At 42.2% G+C, this 19,842-nt stretch overlaps 1 protein-coding gene across 3 annotated transcripts in view; it reads right to left on the reverse strand.

Moving 5' to 3' along the window:
- asic1b (acid-sensing (proton-gated) ion channel 1b) overlaps positions 1-19,842 on the reverse strand; it is a 195,821-nt gene that overhangs the window by 37,083 nt on the left and 138,896 nt on the right. Inside the window, exon 1 of one of the 3 annotated variants that reach the window (XM_022206772.2) lies at positions 1,609-2,408. The exons of the other annotated variants lie outside the window; for them this stretch is intronic. Within the exon in view, the coding sequence (XP_022062464.1) occupies positions 1,609-2,226 (618 nt within the window). The 5' untranslated portion in view covers positions 2,227-2,408. Of the gene's footprint in view, positions 1-1,608; positions 2,409-19,842 lie in introns of those variants that run through there. 3 annotated transcript variants of the gene reach the window in all.

Below are 19,842 nucleotides of genomic sequence, written 5' to 3' on the forward strand. Positions count from 1 at the left end.
CATGCTCTTAGATTGATTTGGGAACTAAAACCAATGTCTGCCAGCTATCGGATAAGAATTAGGCATGTGTGTTGTCAGAGCTCTGATAAGGGAGGACAGAGGCAGTGGATTGAGGGAAGGACAGGATTGATGAGGTCAGTGGACCATATTTATAGTTGCAACATGGGAGGGGGTTCCTGCACACAGGTCAATACATCCTGAAGCCTATTGTATGTCGACAGGTGCACCCTCGTCCTCCACACCTCGCTTCTCAAGTGGGACTGATTTTATTGGTCTGACTCATGCCGTCGGCTCGTCTTGCCTGCCCTTAAGGCCAAAGAGGGCACCATCGATTATCCATGCACTTGCACACATCCTCAAAACTCCGACTTTGGCGTTCTGTTTATCTCCGAAATAGGTTGGCGTCGCTTGGTCACCCCCTCAAAATACCCCGCACGACATGAAACGCTCCCAAAGATGTCGTCGGGAAGAAATGTGTTCGACTGTGATAACTTGTTTCGCGGTTCTGGATGTGTTGAATTTTAATTCGATGCATTATTTGTGGCTACGGTTTGATGGCACCCAGACTGAGGGCTGCCACCGAGGCGAGAAGTTTCAAATTATAAATTCCCCCAAAACGTAAAATAATCCTCAGTCATCCCTGCTGCGAAGCGACAGAGGCAATCGATTTATCCCGCCGACATCAAACTGTGTTTCAAACAGCAGAGGAAAATCCACTTACTGTAACTGAAAACAAATTTGGGTAATGAGGTGGGAGAGAGGAACACTGGCTTTCACATTGTTCTCCACGCGATGATGGAGTGCAATCAATGGGGCTGCAGTTTACCAACGAGGCCAACGCTAACTGCACTCCATCACCGTGTCAGGGAGCGTTGTAAAGTGCTGCTAAATGAATCAAAAGTCTTCATTAGGAGTGGATTGGCCTCTCGTGAGCGCGGCACTGTACACACATTGATTCTGCAGTGATGGACAGCAGAGCAGGGACCCGCTCAGACCATATGGTGAACGCAGAAGGCAGATGGATTTCACACCTCAAAGGAAATGATTCAACTTGTTGGCGGTGAAATGTACAGTCACAATCTGATAACATGAGAGAGAAAGATTTGAACGAGCTGATGAGAGAGGAACAAAGAGCAGCTGGAAACTGCAAACATCACAGCAACACTTCAAATCCTGTCAAGCCAGATTCAGAGCAGCAAGATCATGGGGATAAATCATGAATTCAAACACACTCACTGCAAAATCTGAAATCTATACAGGGGTTTCTACACTGGCATGGACATGGGTAAAGCTTAGGAGGTAGAGAGAGAGAGTTAATTGAACTACTGAGGCGCATTACCCAGCAACAGTGCAGAGGAATGCGCATTATGTACAGCCTGGTAATTGCATGTGTTCAAAGCAAATTAATTACGAAGCGGCTGATATTTATTCCTGCAACACGTGAGAGATTCTGACACGTAATTACGAACAATTCACCTTCTGACACGGCCTAATGACTGAAAAAACAGAAGCACAAACCTCATAAAACTGCATTAACCTGTTGGGGGGGGGGGGAGCTAAAACAACCCCCCCAAAAAGACAGAAAAATAACTTCGGCGACACACTTACGGTGCTGAAATTGCGCGGCCCGCAGAGCTCCCCCTGGTACCGACAGTACAGTAGCATCTCCTCCAGCTGGTGTCCCAGCCGGTCCAGCAGCTGCCTCATGGACGGCTGGGACTCCCGAGGCGGAGGGAGGAAGTGGTTGAAGTCCAAAATCCGAGACAGCGGGGACCAGGGAGGCTCGCCCCCTGCGCTCTCGCCGCCTCCGTCGCCGCGCAGAGGGGTGAGCGCCTCTCTCGCGGCGGGGGAGACCTGCCAGTTCCTTCCCAAAAGTCCCAGCCACCTCCCCGCGCTGAATATGTCAGTCTTCTTCATGCGCCGAGGCAGCAGGAGGTTCTGGTTGCAGATGGTGACGGCGGGGAAAACGAGGCGCTTGGCGTACACCATGTGCGCCTTGGTGTAGACGGGCGAGGAGAGCAGGTACCGCACTCTGTTGGAGGACCAGGTGAAGAGGAGAGCCAGAGCCGCCAAGAACGCCAGCAGCCACGCAACTCTCCGGGGGTACGAGCCGCTGAGGAAGATGTGTCTCAAGCCGTGCAAGGTGGTGTGTTTCAGGAAGAGCTTCCCGGCTTCGGAGAGGGAGCCCGGTCTCGGTTTGGGTCCAGATGAGTCGCACTGGCACATTTTGGAAGAACGCTGGTGCGCGCTTTCAACATCGGACCCGCTGTGATCACAGTGAATGAGCCTAAACTCGCCTCTGCGCTCTCAGATGGCTGCTGCTTGTCAGAGACTTTGGGGAGAGAGAGAGAGAGAGAGAGAGAGAGAGAGAGGCGCACGCAGCTCTGCTTTGGTCCTCTCAGGCTCCGAACAGCAGCTTGTGGCGGTGATGGGGGAGTATTTTGTCAGGCGCACAGCACTCCCTGAGCTTGGCCAGGGGGGGAGCGAAGTTATTCAGAATGATTTAGTGCGCTGCTGCTCAGCAACAGGAGTCCAGGGATTATTTCATCTAAATTACAAGCAGTTAGTGTCTGAAAATCTAAAGAAATTCCTCTGAGACAATGGATCCAGTTACAATCACACAGTTGTAGTGCAGCACGACTTCTTTTCTTTCTGCCTCCCTGTTTTAATTCGGTTTACCATCTCCGTATTTTTCTCCAGCCTCACTCTGCGCACGCACACACCTTTGGATATCCTCAGTGCTGTTTGCTGAATGAAATCACTGGCCTCACCGGCTGCAGACCATTTGTCTTCCTTTCCAAGCCCATCACACACCCACTCACACACACAAACACGGGCTTCTTACTCCTGTTGCCTTACAATTTGTTGTATCCTTCATCAAAACTGAACCCTGCACCCCAGAAGGCCATGCTCTGCAGACTTCGGTCTCTTTCATTACTGCCCCACCAGTTGAATGTTAAATCTTGCAGATCATTGTGAGCATTAACATTTTTCAGATGTACGGGGTGACATCCCTCAAGCGTTTCAGTCAAAGATGTGAAATGTCACAAGGAAAACAACAAGATCAATACGCTGCTGGCAAATCGATAGAAATCTTGTTGCACGTCTTTAAAGCATCTTCTGAAATCCTAAAGAGCCAAACTCAGATGTAATGTGTGTTTTTTCCCAACCCTGCAGTGCCCCGGTGTGGCTGCGACGAGGGGAACCTGTTTCAGTCTGGAGGCTTCAATGCATCATTGACAAAGCGTTTTGAGAAAACCATCTCTATCTCGGGGGTGTTGGTTAAGTGGAGGTTCATGCTTGGTCGGCCATCGACACGCAGAGTTTCGAACCAGAGTAAAAACTGGACTCTATGCAGGTGTGAGTCAAACTGTGTGTGTGTGTTCAGTGATAAAAGCGAGGAAAAAGAGCTGAGAAGGAAATAGGAAGAGTGACAGGACACAGAGCATGAATGAGGACTACTTAGTAAATCAGTTTTTCATGTCTTGCCGCCTCATGTTGTAAAAGATAAATGCTTTGAAACTTGGGAAATTGCTGAGACTTGGGAACACAATGACCGAACAGGATCAGTCCAGCTAGATTTATGTCTCCAATGGACTTTATTTGTAGATAGACCTCAAAACTGCATGCACAATGACTGCAAATAAAGCAGAACAAGTGTTTGGATAGTGCTATTTGGAATCAAATGTATGCTTTACATGCATCAAGTTCAGCCAATGTGGGAACATATAGCTGCTTCCAAGACTTCAGGCTTGGTGACATCAGCATTAAAAATGGCAAAATCTTGAGGCAAATTCAATCAATACAAGTGGAATTGTCACCATTTGCGGATTTGCTTGTGGGGTGATTTAAACCTGAGCAAATGCTTCACGTCAATATCAATTTGGCCCTGTGGCAAGTTGTTTAAACCTTTTGGTTTGCAGCCAGTTATGAGACAGGAATGGGATAGGTCTTTAGACTGAATTGTGTAAACTTATTATCCTGTTAGCAACCAAGCAAGCTACCAGTCAGGAGAACTTGAATGCACCTGCTTATCAACATTTCAGTTAATGAAATGGTTTACAACGGCAAACACAATGTCAGGAGGAGTACACAGAACAATACAGACACTCTAGGAGTTACTGACTAGCAGACTCGGTGGTTAACGCTCTTTATTTGCTTCCACCATAAAGGCATTGCACTGAACAGACATAAGGGCCTTGAGGTGGGTCCTGCTTCACTACCTGATGTTTCGAATGAGTCACACAGAGCACAGTGTTATTAAACCTTTAATACTTTTAGTTTTGTGCTTCTTGCATTTTGCTACCCTAATTTGAGTTTCCACACAATAAAACCTGCTACCGGGAAGTATTCTAACTTTAAAAACTATGCACAGTGCACAGAGAGACGGATGAACAGGAAGGTTAATAGGGGCTCCTGAACCCATTTTTGCCCCGGGGACCCTGGCGGGTTAATCCAGCCATGCCTGGAGGTTAGTTCAAAGTCCTCTGATCGCCTCACCTCTTCTATTCCTTCCCCCATCACATATCTCTTCAGCAATGCGACTTCTCCAGTAGCAATGACGAGTAAATCCTCATGAATAAAATACAAAAAACAGAAAATAAAATAAGAGTTATTCTTTATCAGCTGTGTGTGTGTGTGTGTGCTGTTTGTGCAGCTCACACGCGTGTTGCAAAACACCTGATTGTGTCTAATGCAAACAATTTCAAATTTTGCATGACAACCACAGTCTGATTGAGGTTAGATAAAGGTTGCAACAGGGTGAACACGGACGGCAAGCTCCAATCCCTGTGCACAAAAGATAGCCGTGCTACACATCGATCTGCCAGTCCCGTTTCCGCAGCCTTATTTTTCTGCCTCACCACATGCAGGGCACGCTACATCCTACACTGGTGTAGCTGTAGTGTAGCTTTTGTACCCTCAGTTCACCTGAGCTCTCAGTAAAGTTGCAAGTGAACGTGCGGGGAAACACTCCCTCACTGAACGAGTGATTCAAGTCACGAATATGTTCTCAGGGATACAATCACTCTCCGGTGAAATAGATACTGAATGTAACTCCAGGTTTAGGAGTAGATGTGTTTGCCTTAAGTTAGCACAAGATAGCCAGTAGTCTAATTTCTCACATGGTGCACACCATTGTTGTATAGAACCCCTCCATGAAAATCAAAGGTTAAACTTGCTAAAATGTCCTTATGGTGTTATTTGTATGCTAGAAGACACATCTTGAATAGAATAGAATAGAATAGCTTTATTGTCATCATACATGGAGGCACGACAAAAACTGGACGGTGCATTAATAAGCAATAAGAAATAACACATCAACATTCAAAAATAAAATCAAATGTACATGTGTAACAAGACAGCATTAAAATGACAACATATGCAAAGGAGGGTAGATATATGCAATATGGGAAGCAAATGAAATGAAATAAAACCAATAAAATAGAAGAAATATGGTCAGGAAATTGTATGTAAGCAGCAAAAAGTGGCATTGTGCATTCAGGTAGACAGATGCTTTGAGTTCATGAGTCTGATGGACCATGGAAACTGTTTCTCAGCCTGTTTGCTAAAGATGAATATGTGCACCATGGAACTGCAGTGTAGCGATGACAGTCTCAACAACAAAAGCACTCAGAGAGGGCAGCACTCCGTCAAGGCTGCTCAGTCGGGGTATGATGTCCAACAGATTAGCCCCGATAAGTCTGCAACGGTCGATTTGTAGTAGGCTCACAATCATGTGATCGTCAGCAGGCAGCTCTTCACTTGTTGTCATGGTTACAGTAACGCCGTGCCGTTATCTCGCAATGGTACGGAAATCTTTAACAAATCCTTGGATCCAGACTGTAAGCCGCATCACTGCCAAAATCTAATCACTTGGTCCTTGTGTCATTTCTGACCTTCCCTGAAAATTTAATCTAAATCCGTCTGTTTCTGAGTAATGTTGCTAACAGACAGAGAAACAGACAGATAAACATACGCCGATCGTCACATAACTCCGCTGCATTCCTTGCCAGAGTAAAAATACTGATTCAGATGGCCAGCACTTCATTCTCAACAAGTCTAAGCAGCTGATCGCATCAATTGCAGTGTGGAGCTTCTGTACCGAGGAGATCTGAAAAGAAACGACGTCCTCTTCACAGTTACAAAGTTGCAAATGAGAAATGGTAAACCTCTATCTAAAAAAAAAAATCGAAGTCAAGTTGAAAGCTTATTGTATGTACTGCCTCATGTTACTAATGTTGTAGAGAGCAATACAAAAGATACATACTGTTTGGGTACACTGACTCATAGGCAACCTTATACAATCCACTCTTCTCTTTCTTTAGATTTCTTTTCAGTTTGAACATGTTCGATTGAATTGCATTAATAGCACAGTGTGCCATTGTGTAACGTTGAGTAGTTTGAATAGTTGAAGGTGAAGGCAGGGGAGATGGAAGCAGATAACTATGTACATATTCATAGATCCACACATGCTAAATGAGGCAACGGTGTAGAGTTCCGTCTAAATCACTTTAAGACAGGATTATTTTCATGGGGAAAAAAAACTCCTAAATATGTAATTTGATAAGCAGAGATGAGTTTTAGAGGTTTAATCGATGCCAGGAAAGAGAGACAAACTCTAAATGTTAGTTTGGTCCGTATGAGAAGCCAATGTTAAGATTCACCAGTGCTCCTGCAGCTGCAATTTCACAGTGAAGCGAATGCAACATGTCCACCGATTCGTTCCCTGAGCGGACCACACGGTGAATGTGTGGCCAGAGTGACAGTCGGCAACTCAAACGGCTAAAATCAGGCCCATTTCAGGCCGGACACTTTGTCAGATTTACCCATTTATTTGAGAATAACATGTATTTGTGTTTGGCGGTGACTCTGCTAGAGTGACGCTCCGGAACGATCGGAACAAGCTAATGGTCCCTGAAATCACAAAAACCCTCGGCAGAGTCTTTTATTCACAGGATTTAAATGAATACAGCACGAACGACGAGAACCAGGATACCGAGTTAAACCAATTTTAAAGGGCTCATATTACACAAAACCAATAAAGTTTTTTAGAATGCAGTTACGAGTCTCGTGTGCGTCTGCAGTCCGACAACAATTCCCTTGTTTCTTTCCCGTCTCCGTAAATTAGAGGGTGTGTCTCTTAATGCGCTGCTCAGGTGTATGTCCTGTTGAGATTTGAGATGTCATGACAGGTTGGTGCTGCCCCAGCTGGCTCATCCTCCTCTCCACTGCTCACTAAACACTGCAAAAATTAACTGTCTAACCTAGACTTATCTTATATCTAACCAAAACGTCTTTTTGATCTTGCTTTGAGAATAATTTACGATGCAAGAGCAGAATTTGGAAGATTATTAATCTTGTTTTAAGATTGTCTTTTATTTCTTAGTTTGTAAATCCTAAAATTAGTTATTTTACATGCATAATAAGATAAATTGCTGTCAGAGCCTCTGTTTGATGCCACAGTTTATCTTTTCAGACCATTTTTTAGCTGTAAAAACTTGCTTCAAGACCTCCTAGTAACAAGTGATACACTTGTATTTTGGTGGCATCATTAGAATTATTACATGTAATAATTCTCTGTTAACAGAGTAAATGCAGACGGAGATGTGCTTGTGAAACCGTTGGAACTGGATATAGAGCTGCAGATACTGAAACAGCCCATTTTGAACAGAGCTAAATCCAGGGGTATTACAGTCATGGTGAAATTAACAAGCTGTATGTACACATTCTGGGGCCATGTGAGATTAAATTACCTTGTTAAAAGCGTTTGGAACCTTTAAAAGGGGACGCTGGGGAGGAGACGAGATGATTTTCGGATCCGTAGAGGTTGGTGAACGACTGTGAAACCCCATTTCACACAGGACACTGTCAGATTTAAGCATTTATTTCAGACTGACCAGCATTTTCTGTTTGTCATTCTGAGTATTGCTCTGGAACAGTCTGAACCGGAATAACACAGATGGTCCCCGAGATCACAAACCCTCAAACATGTGCTCCTGTTGGGAACGGTGGAGTCACCTTCTAGTTCTGCTGGAGGTTTTCTCCTAGTACAAGGGAGTCCGTTCCCTCTGCTGCCACAAATAAAATATAATAATGTAAGAATAAAATATATAATAGATCATGTCCGGTCTAAATGAATAACACTGTTTTTTTATCTACAATATTTATACTAGTTTGGATAAGTTCTGACATTTAGAACACTGTTATCTCTAGCTTTATTATGACATTAGTTAGATTATTCTTCATAATTAGCTTTAATATATTATACTCAAATAACGTATTATATAGACTTTTTGTATGGTTTAATCCCTCATATGTAAATCAATCAGGTGTAGTCACACCCTAAAGAACACTACAGGATCTTAGCTGCAATCAGAATTATAATCCTTTTTACCAGAAGGCACTTTAGCACAGCTGGTTTTGCCTTTTGCCTTGACATAACCATTTTGTCTTATTTATGTTGCATATTTGCAATCTTATTTTTTGTTGAATTAGTTACCTCACTTATGAAGCACATTAAATTGGTAGGTTGGACTCAAGCCGTGAACGACTGGACCGAAAACGGACTTGTCACTAGAAAAACATTAGGACTGAACTGCTGTGAAGCTCCATTAGGTTCAAGAGTAATGCCAAACTGCCGATCAGCAGTCAGAGGTCTGGTCTGCCGCTGAACGAATGAGTGTCGTGATTCAGGAGACTGAAAGTAACTGAATTTTACAATGTCAGTTGGTGGATTTTATTTGAATAAGGGGCTGCTTTTTTGTCCAGCCTTCACTTCATCACAGTCTACATTAAGGCGTTTTTCCACTAGCACCTACTCGGTTTAGGTCTGTTTCCATGACAACTGAGTACCACCTCATCGTGAGTGGAGTCGTCATAGCACGGCCATGGAGTTAGCGTTGATGGCTAACGAGCTAGCTTATCGTTAATTAATGATTCCTGTAGAAAAGGCTGCTCAGTAAACGTCATGCTGGCGATTTAAGGGGAGAAGCTTAGACCGCCGGTCTGAACTGGATGCGGAAAAGGGGAGCAGACGGCAAAGAGACGAGACGAGAGACAGTTGCATAGTTTGTACTGAGTCATTTGGTTTATGTTAAAGTTCAGTTCTCCAGTCACCAATATTGAAAGTGTGCGTAATTACAAACCACACACACACACACACACACAGACACCCTTACCACCTACAAGTAGTCGTACAAAACAGCAGGAAGTGGTGCTGGAGAACAGCTGTAAAGTTGATTCATCCTCATTAAAGCCCTTGCATCATCCAACGCCTCTTCATTTGGAGTTCTAACCGGACTCACCCCAGTGATTTGCATTATCCACGAGCAAATACAGTCAATCGCTTTCAGTTCCACTTGACATCACTTACTACATATTTGGTTTCCATGGTGACCAGATATGGCATGGGCACACACGTCCGGGCCCCTGCAGACTTGGGGTGTGTGCCCCCACATTGCGGTCTCAGTCTGTTGTGTCCGGTTGCAAGCTCTGCTAGAAAAATGCTCATTAACTTTGTGTCTGTGCTGAATAATTTCTTTGTGTTTTTAGCATTATCTGGAGGTTACTCGGCCCGCGATTGTGAGTGTAATGTCAGTGCGTTTTACCAGCTCCTGCAAATAAACGGTGGATTTGGTGCCAAAAAGGGAAGGTGCTTGATTATTTACATAACGCAAGAGAGAGTACACAACCGCTACATCTCCATACAGGAGACAATACTTTTAAAATACACTTGTTTGTTTAAAGTGAGCTCACCACCAGTGGGATAAGTAAGATAAAAGTCACAAAACACTCACCGGTTTTCGTGTGCCATCACTCCCTGTCCAATCAGTGGCCGGCACTCTGTAGACGTCACATTATCGGCTCCTAATGAAAAGCCTCACAAACTGAGTAGAGTCGAGCTGAGTAGGTGCTGGTGGAAAAGCGCCAACAGACTGCACATGAGCAGCCTATGTTCATGAGATCAGGCAACCTCTAAATGGTAAATGGTTATATAGCGCTTTTATCCAAAGCGCTTTACATGATACATCACATTCACCCATTCACACACTGATGGCGGAAGCTGCCATGCAAGGCGCTAACCACGACCCACCAGGAGCAATTAGGGGTTAGGTGTCTTGCTCAGGGACACCTCGACATGAGCTCGACGGGCCGAGGATCGAACCGGCAACCTTCCAGTTACAAGACCCACTGAGCCATGCCGCCCCACCTGAAGATGAAAAATGAAAAGGAAGAACCTCTATTTGTCTCTCTCTGTGTTTCTGGGTTCACACAGGATACAGCCTGCTTATATGTACATTTTACTGCCAGTCCTTGGCTGTTGATACACTGCAGCACACATCATAATGTCCCTTCAGAGGATAATCAAGTCTTCTGCTGTAGTGATCACTCATGTTTCAACGAGTGAGGGTGTCATGGGGAATGGTTGCTCAGCTGTGGGCCCACCATGGTCTCACCGTGCACCATCGCATGCAGTATTCAAGAGTCACACCATGGCAATCGAGATGTGCTTGACTGAATGCAGCCATGTTCAGAATACTGCATAGCAGCGAAATGGAAAGTTGGAAAGGGAGAGAACCAGACTAACATGAGGAAAGAAATTTGTACTTTCTGCACTGGCGCAAGCAGAAAAGTCACTGGTTCGACTTTAAAATAATGTAGGATAAACTGCAGATTACTGAAGATAACTTTTTTAAATAACATGGTAGGTGGTGCATCAGAATTCACAGGAGATGGATCCTGACACTTGTGGCATTTAGCAGCATTTGTTCAACCCTGTTTCCCCAGCCAGCTCATCAAGAGAGAGACATATCGGCGGAGAGCTTCTGTGCAACAAGCTAATCCGTCTGGGTGAAGGGATAATGATGTACTTGCTCGACAGAGAAACACAATCCCACAACAAGTGTTACAACAACAACAGAATAACAAATGCATTCTGCTTTGAAACCGCGGCTAAAGAGTTTCACTAATGAACCCATTATGAAAGCAAACAGGGATATTTGTTTGGGGACCTTGGGCATGTCACTTTAGTCTATTAACGCTGAAGCATCTGTGACATTAAAAAAAAAAGAATTTGGGTTGTTTGCTCCTCGAAATAGACCCCACATTTTAAGACGGATAAAGTGAGCTGTTGTTTCAAGCACGCCTTTCACTGATGTAATCAAAAGTGAATCAAGAAAATATAAAAGAAATCACATATAAAAGCAGCTTATTTCATTAGTATTGGGCAAGAAATGCAGACTTTGGAGAAAATGCTATTGATTTTTTTTAAAGTTGTGCATACTCCCATGGCAGACGTTTTGAGGATATGAAAAGTCTTGCTTACTTATTTCTTCAAAGGACACAGAGTTCAGCAATCCCAAGGCTGCATGCATGGCATTACTATAATCAGACAGTTCAACCTTCATCTCAGAGTGCAAGTCTGTCTCTAGCGAAGTCATTTCAGTGATGCTATTGAGACAAATCCCGGAGCTGTTAAACACAGAGCGGATGTGGACCGTCGTTATTATTGATAATTTATGGACACATTTTTGAGTTCGGGCCTGTCAGCAGCACTACAATGAAACAAAAAGGGGTGCAATTACAGGAACATTCTCAGTCCCCAAATGTCAGTATCCGTTGCAAACTGATGTCATGAATTTCCATCACGGGCATTGAAGCACCACAGAGCATTAGTTGCTTGATCGCTAGGAGCTAATGTGAATGAGAGTAATCAGCATATAGCTGTGTTTGGGGCGGATTTTTGCTTTGACAGTTCCTGAAAATGGGAGAAAGACTTCGGTTTCAATCAGTGAGGTCAGTCAAGCAGCGAACACTTAAAAGCCCACTAAAGATGAATGAAAAGGCACCGACAAGCAAAGAAATCTAATAGCTGCCACTTGACGTCACGTCTTATCAGTCATTTTAGCAAACCAGTAGAGATTGCACCTTTTTGCCTGCAGAATACAAAACATACTTTTTAAGTTTTTAGCATTGAGTCGACTGCTGGACAGTTCTGACTTTGCTGTATTTATACATAGCTACAGATTTCTTTCAGGCTCCTTTATTATAACTGACTTCTTTATGTAGTTATTATATTTTCTATGTATTTCTACAGCTCTGCCCTTTGTAGACAGCTGTGTATATACATCTTACCTTTTGCTAAGGTCAGATTAGTACAAGTACCTGCACTTGAGGAGATGTGTTGGTGATGTATTATATATATATATACAATTGTATAAACAGCCACTGCACACTTGTGGTGATTCAGGGGCTTTCTGTTGCATAAATTGCAAATGTGGGCGTTTTCACTGGTTCCACTGTTGTGTGCACATCATATTTGTATTTAGATGTTTCTGCATTTCAATAAATCTGTAGCTTTTTACATATTTTTGTAGTATAACAGTATTCTTCTGAGTGAGTGATGACACCATGGATGATTTGGGAAACAACTTAAAGCATGACAGCCTATAACTACACTACCTGTTGACTGCATCTGTGAAAAATACCTCCGTCTGCTGAAATGACACATTTTTCAATAATTCTGCACCTGAAAAGGGACCGAGAGGAGAAACGTGAATACCCTGTGCGACATGTGGATGCCGTGGGGTATATAAACCTCTCTGCCTGCATGCACTGCTGGCAGAGAGGCTGTTTGCGAGAGCACCGGGGTGTCGAGGCGCTCGGCACTTAATCAAACCGTCATTGTGAGTCCAGATCAGGCGGGGCTCACCAACCTGGACCCTGACACGAGTGGAGTCAAACTACATACAACGAAGATAGCAACACCACCCAGCTCCGCTCTCAACCTTTCCCTTCAGCTCTATCTCTGAAATGCACTTGGCTGTTTAGGCTCTCCCTCCATCATTATCTCTCTTCTGTCCATTTCTGTCCCTCAATGCTTACAGTACAACTCCTTCTCCATTTGCTGGGGCCATAAACACAATGCATTTCCCTTTCGTCCTGCCATCCTCCACCGTGTGTTTTTACATTTTAAATCAAGCTCGCCTCACATATGCTACACCTTTGTTCTCTCCTCTTCCTCGCCTCCTCTGATCTTCATATTCACTCTGCTCCTCTGGGTTGTTGCTGTCTCTTCTCTGTCTCCTGCTGAGAATATTTGGCGCCAAGGCATCCACAAGGGAGCAGGCAACAAAAAAACAAAGAGAGAGAGAGAGAGAGAGAGAGAGAGAGAGAGAGAGAGAGAGAGAAAGAGGGGTGGATGCATGGAAGGCAGCAGCAGTCAGGGTCCTGTGGCTGCGGGGGCTGACAGAGGAGCAGGTGCTGATTTACAGAGACAATTTTGAGGATAATTGTGTACACGACCCGCTGTAAGGGGGCAAACTTCACAATGGCCACTTTTCCAATAGCTTCTCAATTTACCGAGCGATAAGGCTGAATTAAACACTGCGTCAGGTAAGCGGCGATCTGCCGTGAAAACAGTGCAGGAGATGAGATTGAGTGGAAGCAGCAGAGGAGCTCACTGCAAGCTTCAGGCAGTGACACTGAAACAATGCCGGATACTGTATGATGCTGTCAACAGCACTCTGAGCATAGAAAGCATGAAGAGCCACACTGTGTCCTTGGTTATTAAACTATCATAATAAAAAGATCTGACTGCTCTGAATGCAGTAAAAATTAGTGATATGAACTAGTAGAACATGTTTGACTGTCATAATTTACATGAGGCTCATAGAAATGTGATATTATGCCTCATACACCACCAATCTGTGGTTTGGACACATGCTCTCATTCAGTGCTTTTGATTTAATTACATTGTAGATAAGAAGACAGCATTTTACTTTTATTATCAGGATATTATATGTAAGACTTTTGCAGTCATGATTCCAAAGGTGTTTCACTGTCTCCCAAATACAGCATCAGTCCCATATCAGTCTTTTATCAGATATTTAACTGATTTGTTAAAATATGTTTTAATATGTAATTTCTTATTTTCAAGGCCTGGTGTAGCCCAAATTCTATTTTCATTTTTCAAGTTGGTCACTCCATTCGAGAGCTGCTAGCTTTCCTAAAGGGTCATGATTGTTATGTGTATTTTCTTTTCTTGCTTTTCAGTTTTTTAAGGTTCACGAGTGGAACAAAATGTTGCACGGACTGACAACTGGTACTTTTGGTTTGAGTATGGTCACATTTAAAACCACCAAACATAAGCACACACACACACACATTAGATGTGGGTAGGTCATTAAAGAATATATTAAAATTATCGTCTGCTATTAAAGTCTGTGTTGACCCATTTTTACAGTGATTGTACGTTTAGTAAAGCTACAAGGCTGCGTCAGGCACAGTGTAAAGCCCTTGAGCTGTTTTAAAACCAGCATGTAAAGCTGCTTTGGATAACTTTTTGCTGCTTGAAAACCCTTCAAAAATCAACTATTGTAATGTTAGTGTGGCGTTCACAGGCCAGCTTCAGAGCAGATGTTTAAATACTGTGAACAGCTGGCATATGATAGGAATTTGTTGGAAGCCGAGCACACTTGGCCTCTAAAGCCTCTTTTTCCCCCCAATGTTTCATGAGAGTGGCAGCAACACCGTGTCTACTGGTGGGGTGTGATGCATCAGTGCCTTAACGTGAAAAGGAATTCAGGAGTCTTACTGTATAACTATTGTGGCTGCAAGAAGCAGATTTATATTTACAGCACACAAGGCAATGAGACTATCCCTGCCTGCACAGGGAAACACAGGACGACACAGCTAATTCATCTCGGCAGCATCATGACAGCTGGGCAAGGGAGAGTTTGGGAAAGGGGGAAATGGTTCTGATGAATGACTTTCAGACTGTGGCCACTAGCTACAGCAAACAGTCTCCCGGTCCCCACAGGCCCGATGCCTCCTATTTGCCGCTCAGGGAGAAATGAATGAATGGCCCTTTGTGAAATAAATGGTCCCTTTCCGTCTGACATTTACAAATGAATCCTTCTTGTAAAACTAAATCCATCCATTTGTTTTATTAGTTGTGGAGGTGAGTTTCCTGAGCTGCTCAGAATTATGTGGCTGTCATAAGCACTCACAGTAATGGTGATTTAAGAAATGTATTATTGGAGTGGCCAAGGCTAATTTCGAGAGCTTCAAGATCGCAGGCAATTACCAAAAAGTTGTGCAAAACCAGCTTTAAGAGTGAAATCACGCAGACAAAAAATATTAATCTGCTAAAAGGAATAGTTCAACATCGGGGGCGATGCGCTTATTTCCTTTTACTGTGAGAGTGAAATGAAAAAAAAAAAAAAAGATTTCCATCGTGATATTTTTAGCAGGAGGTACTGTATGTACTGTAGCTTTTTCTGGGCAAACAGCTAAAAAAACTATAGATGACTGAAGACACAAAGAGCAGTTGTTTTGTCCCTGTCCTTCGATATAAATCATATTTTGCCCCTTTTCCTCATGAAATCGTCCACACACGTTTTTTAGGAAAATCGGCAAAAATAACGTCTAAGTTGTTAATCATTTTTAAAAAGAAGTATTCTCTGCGTTGAAAGAATACATATTTACCGAGTAATTCATTGTTTGTATTTCAATTAACTTGTGTTAAAAGGTCTTTATCAAATTTGATACTCAAGGTTTATAACTTTTGTACTGAATCGGCATGTAGCGTTTTTTACAATTTTTTTTTACAAAAATCGGCATTTTTTTCAACGTGGTCTACATTATACCTATGAAAATACAAACACATGCTATTTTAATTACTTAGTTAACTTAACTAATGAAAGAAATGCCGTCTTCAAATGCTTTTTGAGGATTTTTACGATAACAATTCTACTGAAATCATAATCGCTGTACTATACTGACCTATTTCTAAATGTCAAAAAGACTAGAGGAAGAAGAGAGAAAAAGAAACTACATTGAAAATGTCATAAACACACTACTTTGATGACTTAACTTAATTAGTGAATAAATGCCATCTTCAAATGCTTTTTGAGTATTTTTACAATGACAATTCCTCTGAAATCATAATCGCTATACTATATTGAATAATTTTTAGATGTCAAAAACACTAAAGGAAGAAGAGAGAAAAAGAAATTCCATTGAAAATGTCAGCAACTGGAGTTTTGTTTTAGATTGTTGTGAACAAAAAGTCACCAAAAAGGCCTAATGTGTCAAATTTGATGCAAAAAAATCTATAACAAACAGAATGACACGGCAAAATTTTTCTTTTGGATTTTGTACAAATCAGTAGTAAACATTTCAGATCCAAAAAAATTACATTTTCTGGCTCTTTTTTGATGCGCCAAGTCAAATAAAATCAAGATGAGATCCGATACTGATTCAGTGTTTCTACAAAGTATGTGTGCTCTTCAAAACCAGAACAGTCACGTCTAATTAAAAAACCTTGTAGTGGCTTTTTAGATATTAGCGGTAACAGCCACTCACTCAGTTTTGCTACTGAAACATGCATATCATTAACGTCTGCACACTTAACCAAAGACTGAAAAACATGAAACACATTTTCAACGCTAACAGCAGCAGTATAAACAGTTTCCCTCTCCCTTTGCAGTTTTACTAGTGCATTTCTTTAACCAACTTAAAAGAAATACATGCCTCCAGTCCCGCACCACCACCTCCCTTATCCCCTCAGAATATTATCCCTGAGTTTGCTTTTGATTTCGCATTCAGCATAAGAACGATCAAGAACTCCTCAAACAGCGAGATCCTCAGGAGACATCCTGTCACGCTCTATTAACTTCATTCACTCCACAGCTTAAAAAGACCTTACAATCACAGGCTTATCGGTTAGCATCCACCAGCAGATTCTGACGGATTGAAAATTCCTCTCCTGGATGTATCGCTTTTATACTTCACCTGAATTTCTAAATGTCCAAAATGTGCGTTTGTCCCTCCTGTTCTGCAACCACATACGCCGGTAAACTTCTGGCGAGAGGCGAGTGTGTGTTTGTGCTGCTTCCTTTGTCAGGGAGATGTCAGACATGCAGTGGAAGCAGGACTAACGAAGGAGGGTCGATCTTTGTCCGACTGGCTGACAACTCCCTGACATGCACACCTGCTGCACACGAAAGCATAAAACAGTCAGTCTGAAGCTGCACGGCGGGTCGCACCCAAATGGATCTTTCATTTTGATTTCATTTTGGACTGCAGTATAATGGTCCCTGTGGAGATACATTTACTGAAAGCAATATGATCGCTGATGCCTTCAATGAGAAAGTTTGTATGTTGTGTATGTGTGCAAACGGGGCGACAGACACACTTGCGAATCGCTGGAATGATTTATTTGCTTTTTTCCCCCCCTCTTCTAATAACTCCTGGTCTGAAGCTGGCTGAACAATGATGCGCTGATATAAACCTGTGAATGGGGAGGTGCGGGTTTTGAATCAAGAGGGCACACTTCCCTGCTGGAGTCAGTAATTCTTTCGCCGTCTCCTCCTTATTGGCGTTAAGATTTGAATCAGCCGTGCTTATTATGCTGCGGCGCTGAATAACATAATCAAGCCATCCTGTTGTGTCGCCCAAAGGCAACAGCGCTAGAGCTGCAGGCGTCGAGTCTTCAGATCCTGGGATGAAACCGCATCGTCTCAATCAACAGACCTTCTACCAACATTTGCTCATGACGGCCTGTTTACAGTTTGGAGCTCGTTTACATTTAAGGCAGTTGGCTGCCGCTCTTGTCTAAAGTGTCTCACAGTGACTGGGCAGATATGTGTTCAGATTGTCAAACAACGAGGTTATGTCGGGACCCAGAACAGCGCCTTGAATGCTGACTCCTCATGCTGCATTTTTAAGTCTATTCTAGTACCACAGCCATGGCATATGGACACTAACAATATCATTTGGGATCGCTTTGTAGCGGCTCTGCTTCTCACCACGCATTGTTAAATTGGGCAAAAGAAATCAGCAACTGTCGGAGGAAAATTGTAGTTGTTTCCAGCCGCAACTGCTTTATAGCACCTATGCAGGCGTGGAAATGCTCTAACCACTTGACTTTGAATGTTAGAAGTCTTGTTTTAGCTTTGATTGAATGTTGATTGAACAAGGACTCATTTTTTTTTGTCCCCACTCCCCACAAAAAACACCTCTTCATAGCCTGCTGACAGGTGGAGTGATTGCAGCGACCACAGCTCTTTAAAATAAATAAATGTATGCTCTGGAGCACTGTATTAACATTCTGAGCCCTGGACTGTTTTCCAGAGGAATTTTACCACCTTTACTGCTAACTTCTCATCTCGGTCATTATAAGGGCTGGCCTTACATGCTGTGCCTTTCTTTTTCTCACCAGATTTTGTCGATTTTCCATTATTTAATGTGTTATAACTTGCAGATATTTTCATCTTACATCAAGAACAACTAATCAAACTGTGAAACTGCTATGTTTTTACATGTTTCTCACCACAAAATGCTGGCTATAGACGTACCTCTTCATAAACAGGAGCTTCTCTGGACTCTCGCAGTATCAGAGCCATGATGATGAGCTACTGCACGACTTAGACACTGGTGAAAAACGTGCCAAATGGAAACAAAAACCATTACTTACACTGGAAAAAAACACCCCTCTCAAAACAAGAAAAAAAACTTATTTCAAAGAACTTTTACCTTGAAATATGTGAAAAAATCTGCCAATAGAACAAGTAAAAAGTGGCTTGCTAAGATTTCTTGAAATAAGATATGATATTTAGAATACTGAGATCTTAAAATTAGCTGGAAAAACTTATTTTAAGCTTTATTTTACCAGGATTGTCAAGCTTAAGCGTCTTAAACCCTCCTGTTGTCCTCATTTACAGCACCAAAAAGTATTGTTGCCTTGTCTGAAAAAAAATTCAGAAATTTAGCAAAAAAATTGCTGAAATTTGCAAAATCTTCAGGAAGAAAAATACTTAAATGTTTCCCTTAAAAGTTTATTTCTTTAAAAAAAAATCCCCTAATTTGACAAGAAATAAAAATCTAGTAAAAATCTTCCAAAAAAAAAATCCTAAAAATATCTAAAGTGAATCCATATATATCAGTAAAACTTCTAATATTTTCTAATTATTTCACTGGATTTTGGTTGATTTTTATGTGAATGTTCTTAAAGAAACATTTTTGAACATTTCCTGAAAAATTTTGAAAATGTGGCAGTTTTCTCTGTAAAAATATATTTTTCACATTTTTAAACTTTAAACGGGTCAATTTGACCCGCAGGACGACATGAGGGTTAAAACAAGATCATTTCAAGATTGTTTGACTTAACAAGATATTTAAGATGCGTTGCCTTAAAACAAGTCCTTCCATCTGCTGAAACGTCCCTTGTTCAGTGAATTTATCTTAAATCCAGTGGGAGGAGACATTTGGACTAAAAATAAGACAAATAGACTTGGTAAGATTTGGAGTTTTTGCAGTGTAATCAATAAAGTGTTCGTGTAAAGATACTTAACATTAAGATATTAACGCAGTGACGACTTCCTGAGTAATTCATACAGGAGGAGCAGTGTTACAGAAAGCAGGTTCTAACTACGATAAATTTGATAAAAATTCCAATCTTTTTTTTTTCCTTTCTTTTGTCGCTCACTCTTCGCTGCACAGACGAGAGCCTGTAATTGCTCTAAAGGTCAAGTTGTGCAGTTTCATTTAGTATGCTCGACACCTCGGTGCAGTGAATACTTCAAGAGCAACGCAATCAAGAAGAAAGGATGTGGATTATGAAGCAAAGCGGGCCTGTTGGATTATGACCGACTTAAAACCTAAATCTATCCTTTGATCAATATTTATCATGTAATCCTGCTGTGAAATACCTACATCTACAATTCAAATCTTTTACATCATTCCTGTGGTTTTAATAGAGCCGGTGATATTACGTTAAGGCCTGCGTGTCCGTATAGGATTTTTTCTGTCCCCTTGTGGCCAATGATTGATTTCTGC

The sequence above is a fragment of the Acanthochromis polyacanthus genome, chromosome 5 (genome assembly GCF_021347895.1).
Source record: "Acanthochromis polyacanthus isolate Apoly-LR-REF ecotype Palm Island chromosome 5, KAUST_Apoly_ChrSc, whole genome shotgun sequence".
Classification (NCBI taxonomy): Eukaryota; Metazoa; Chordata; class Actinopteri; family Pomacentridae; genus Acanthochromis; species Acanthochromis polyacanthus.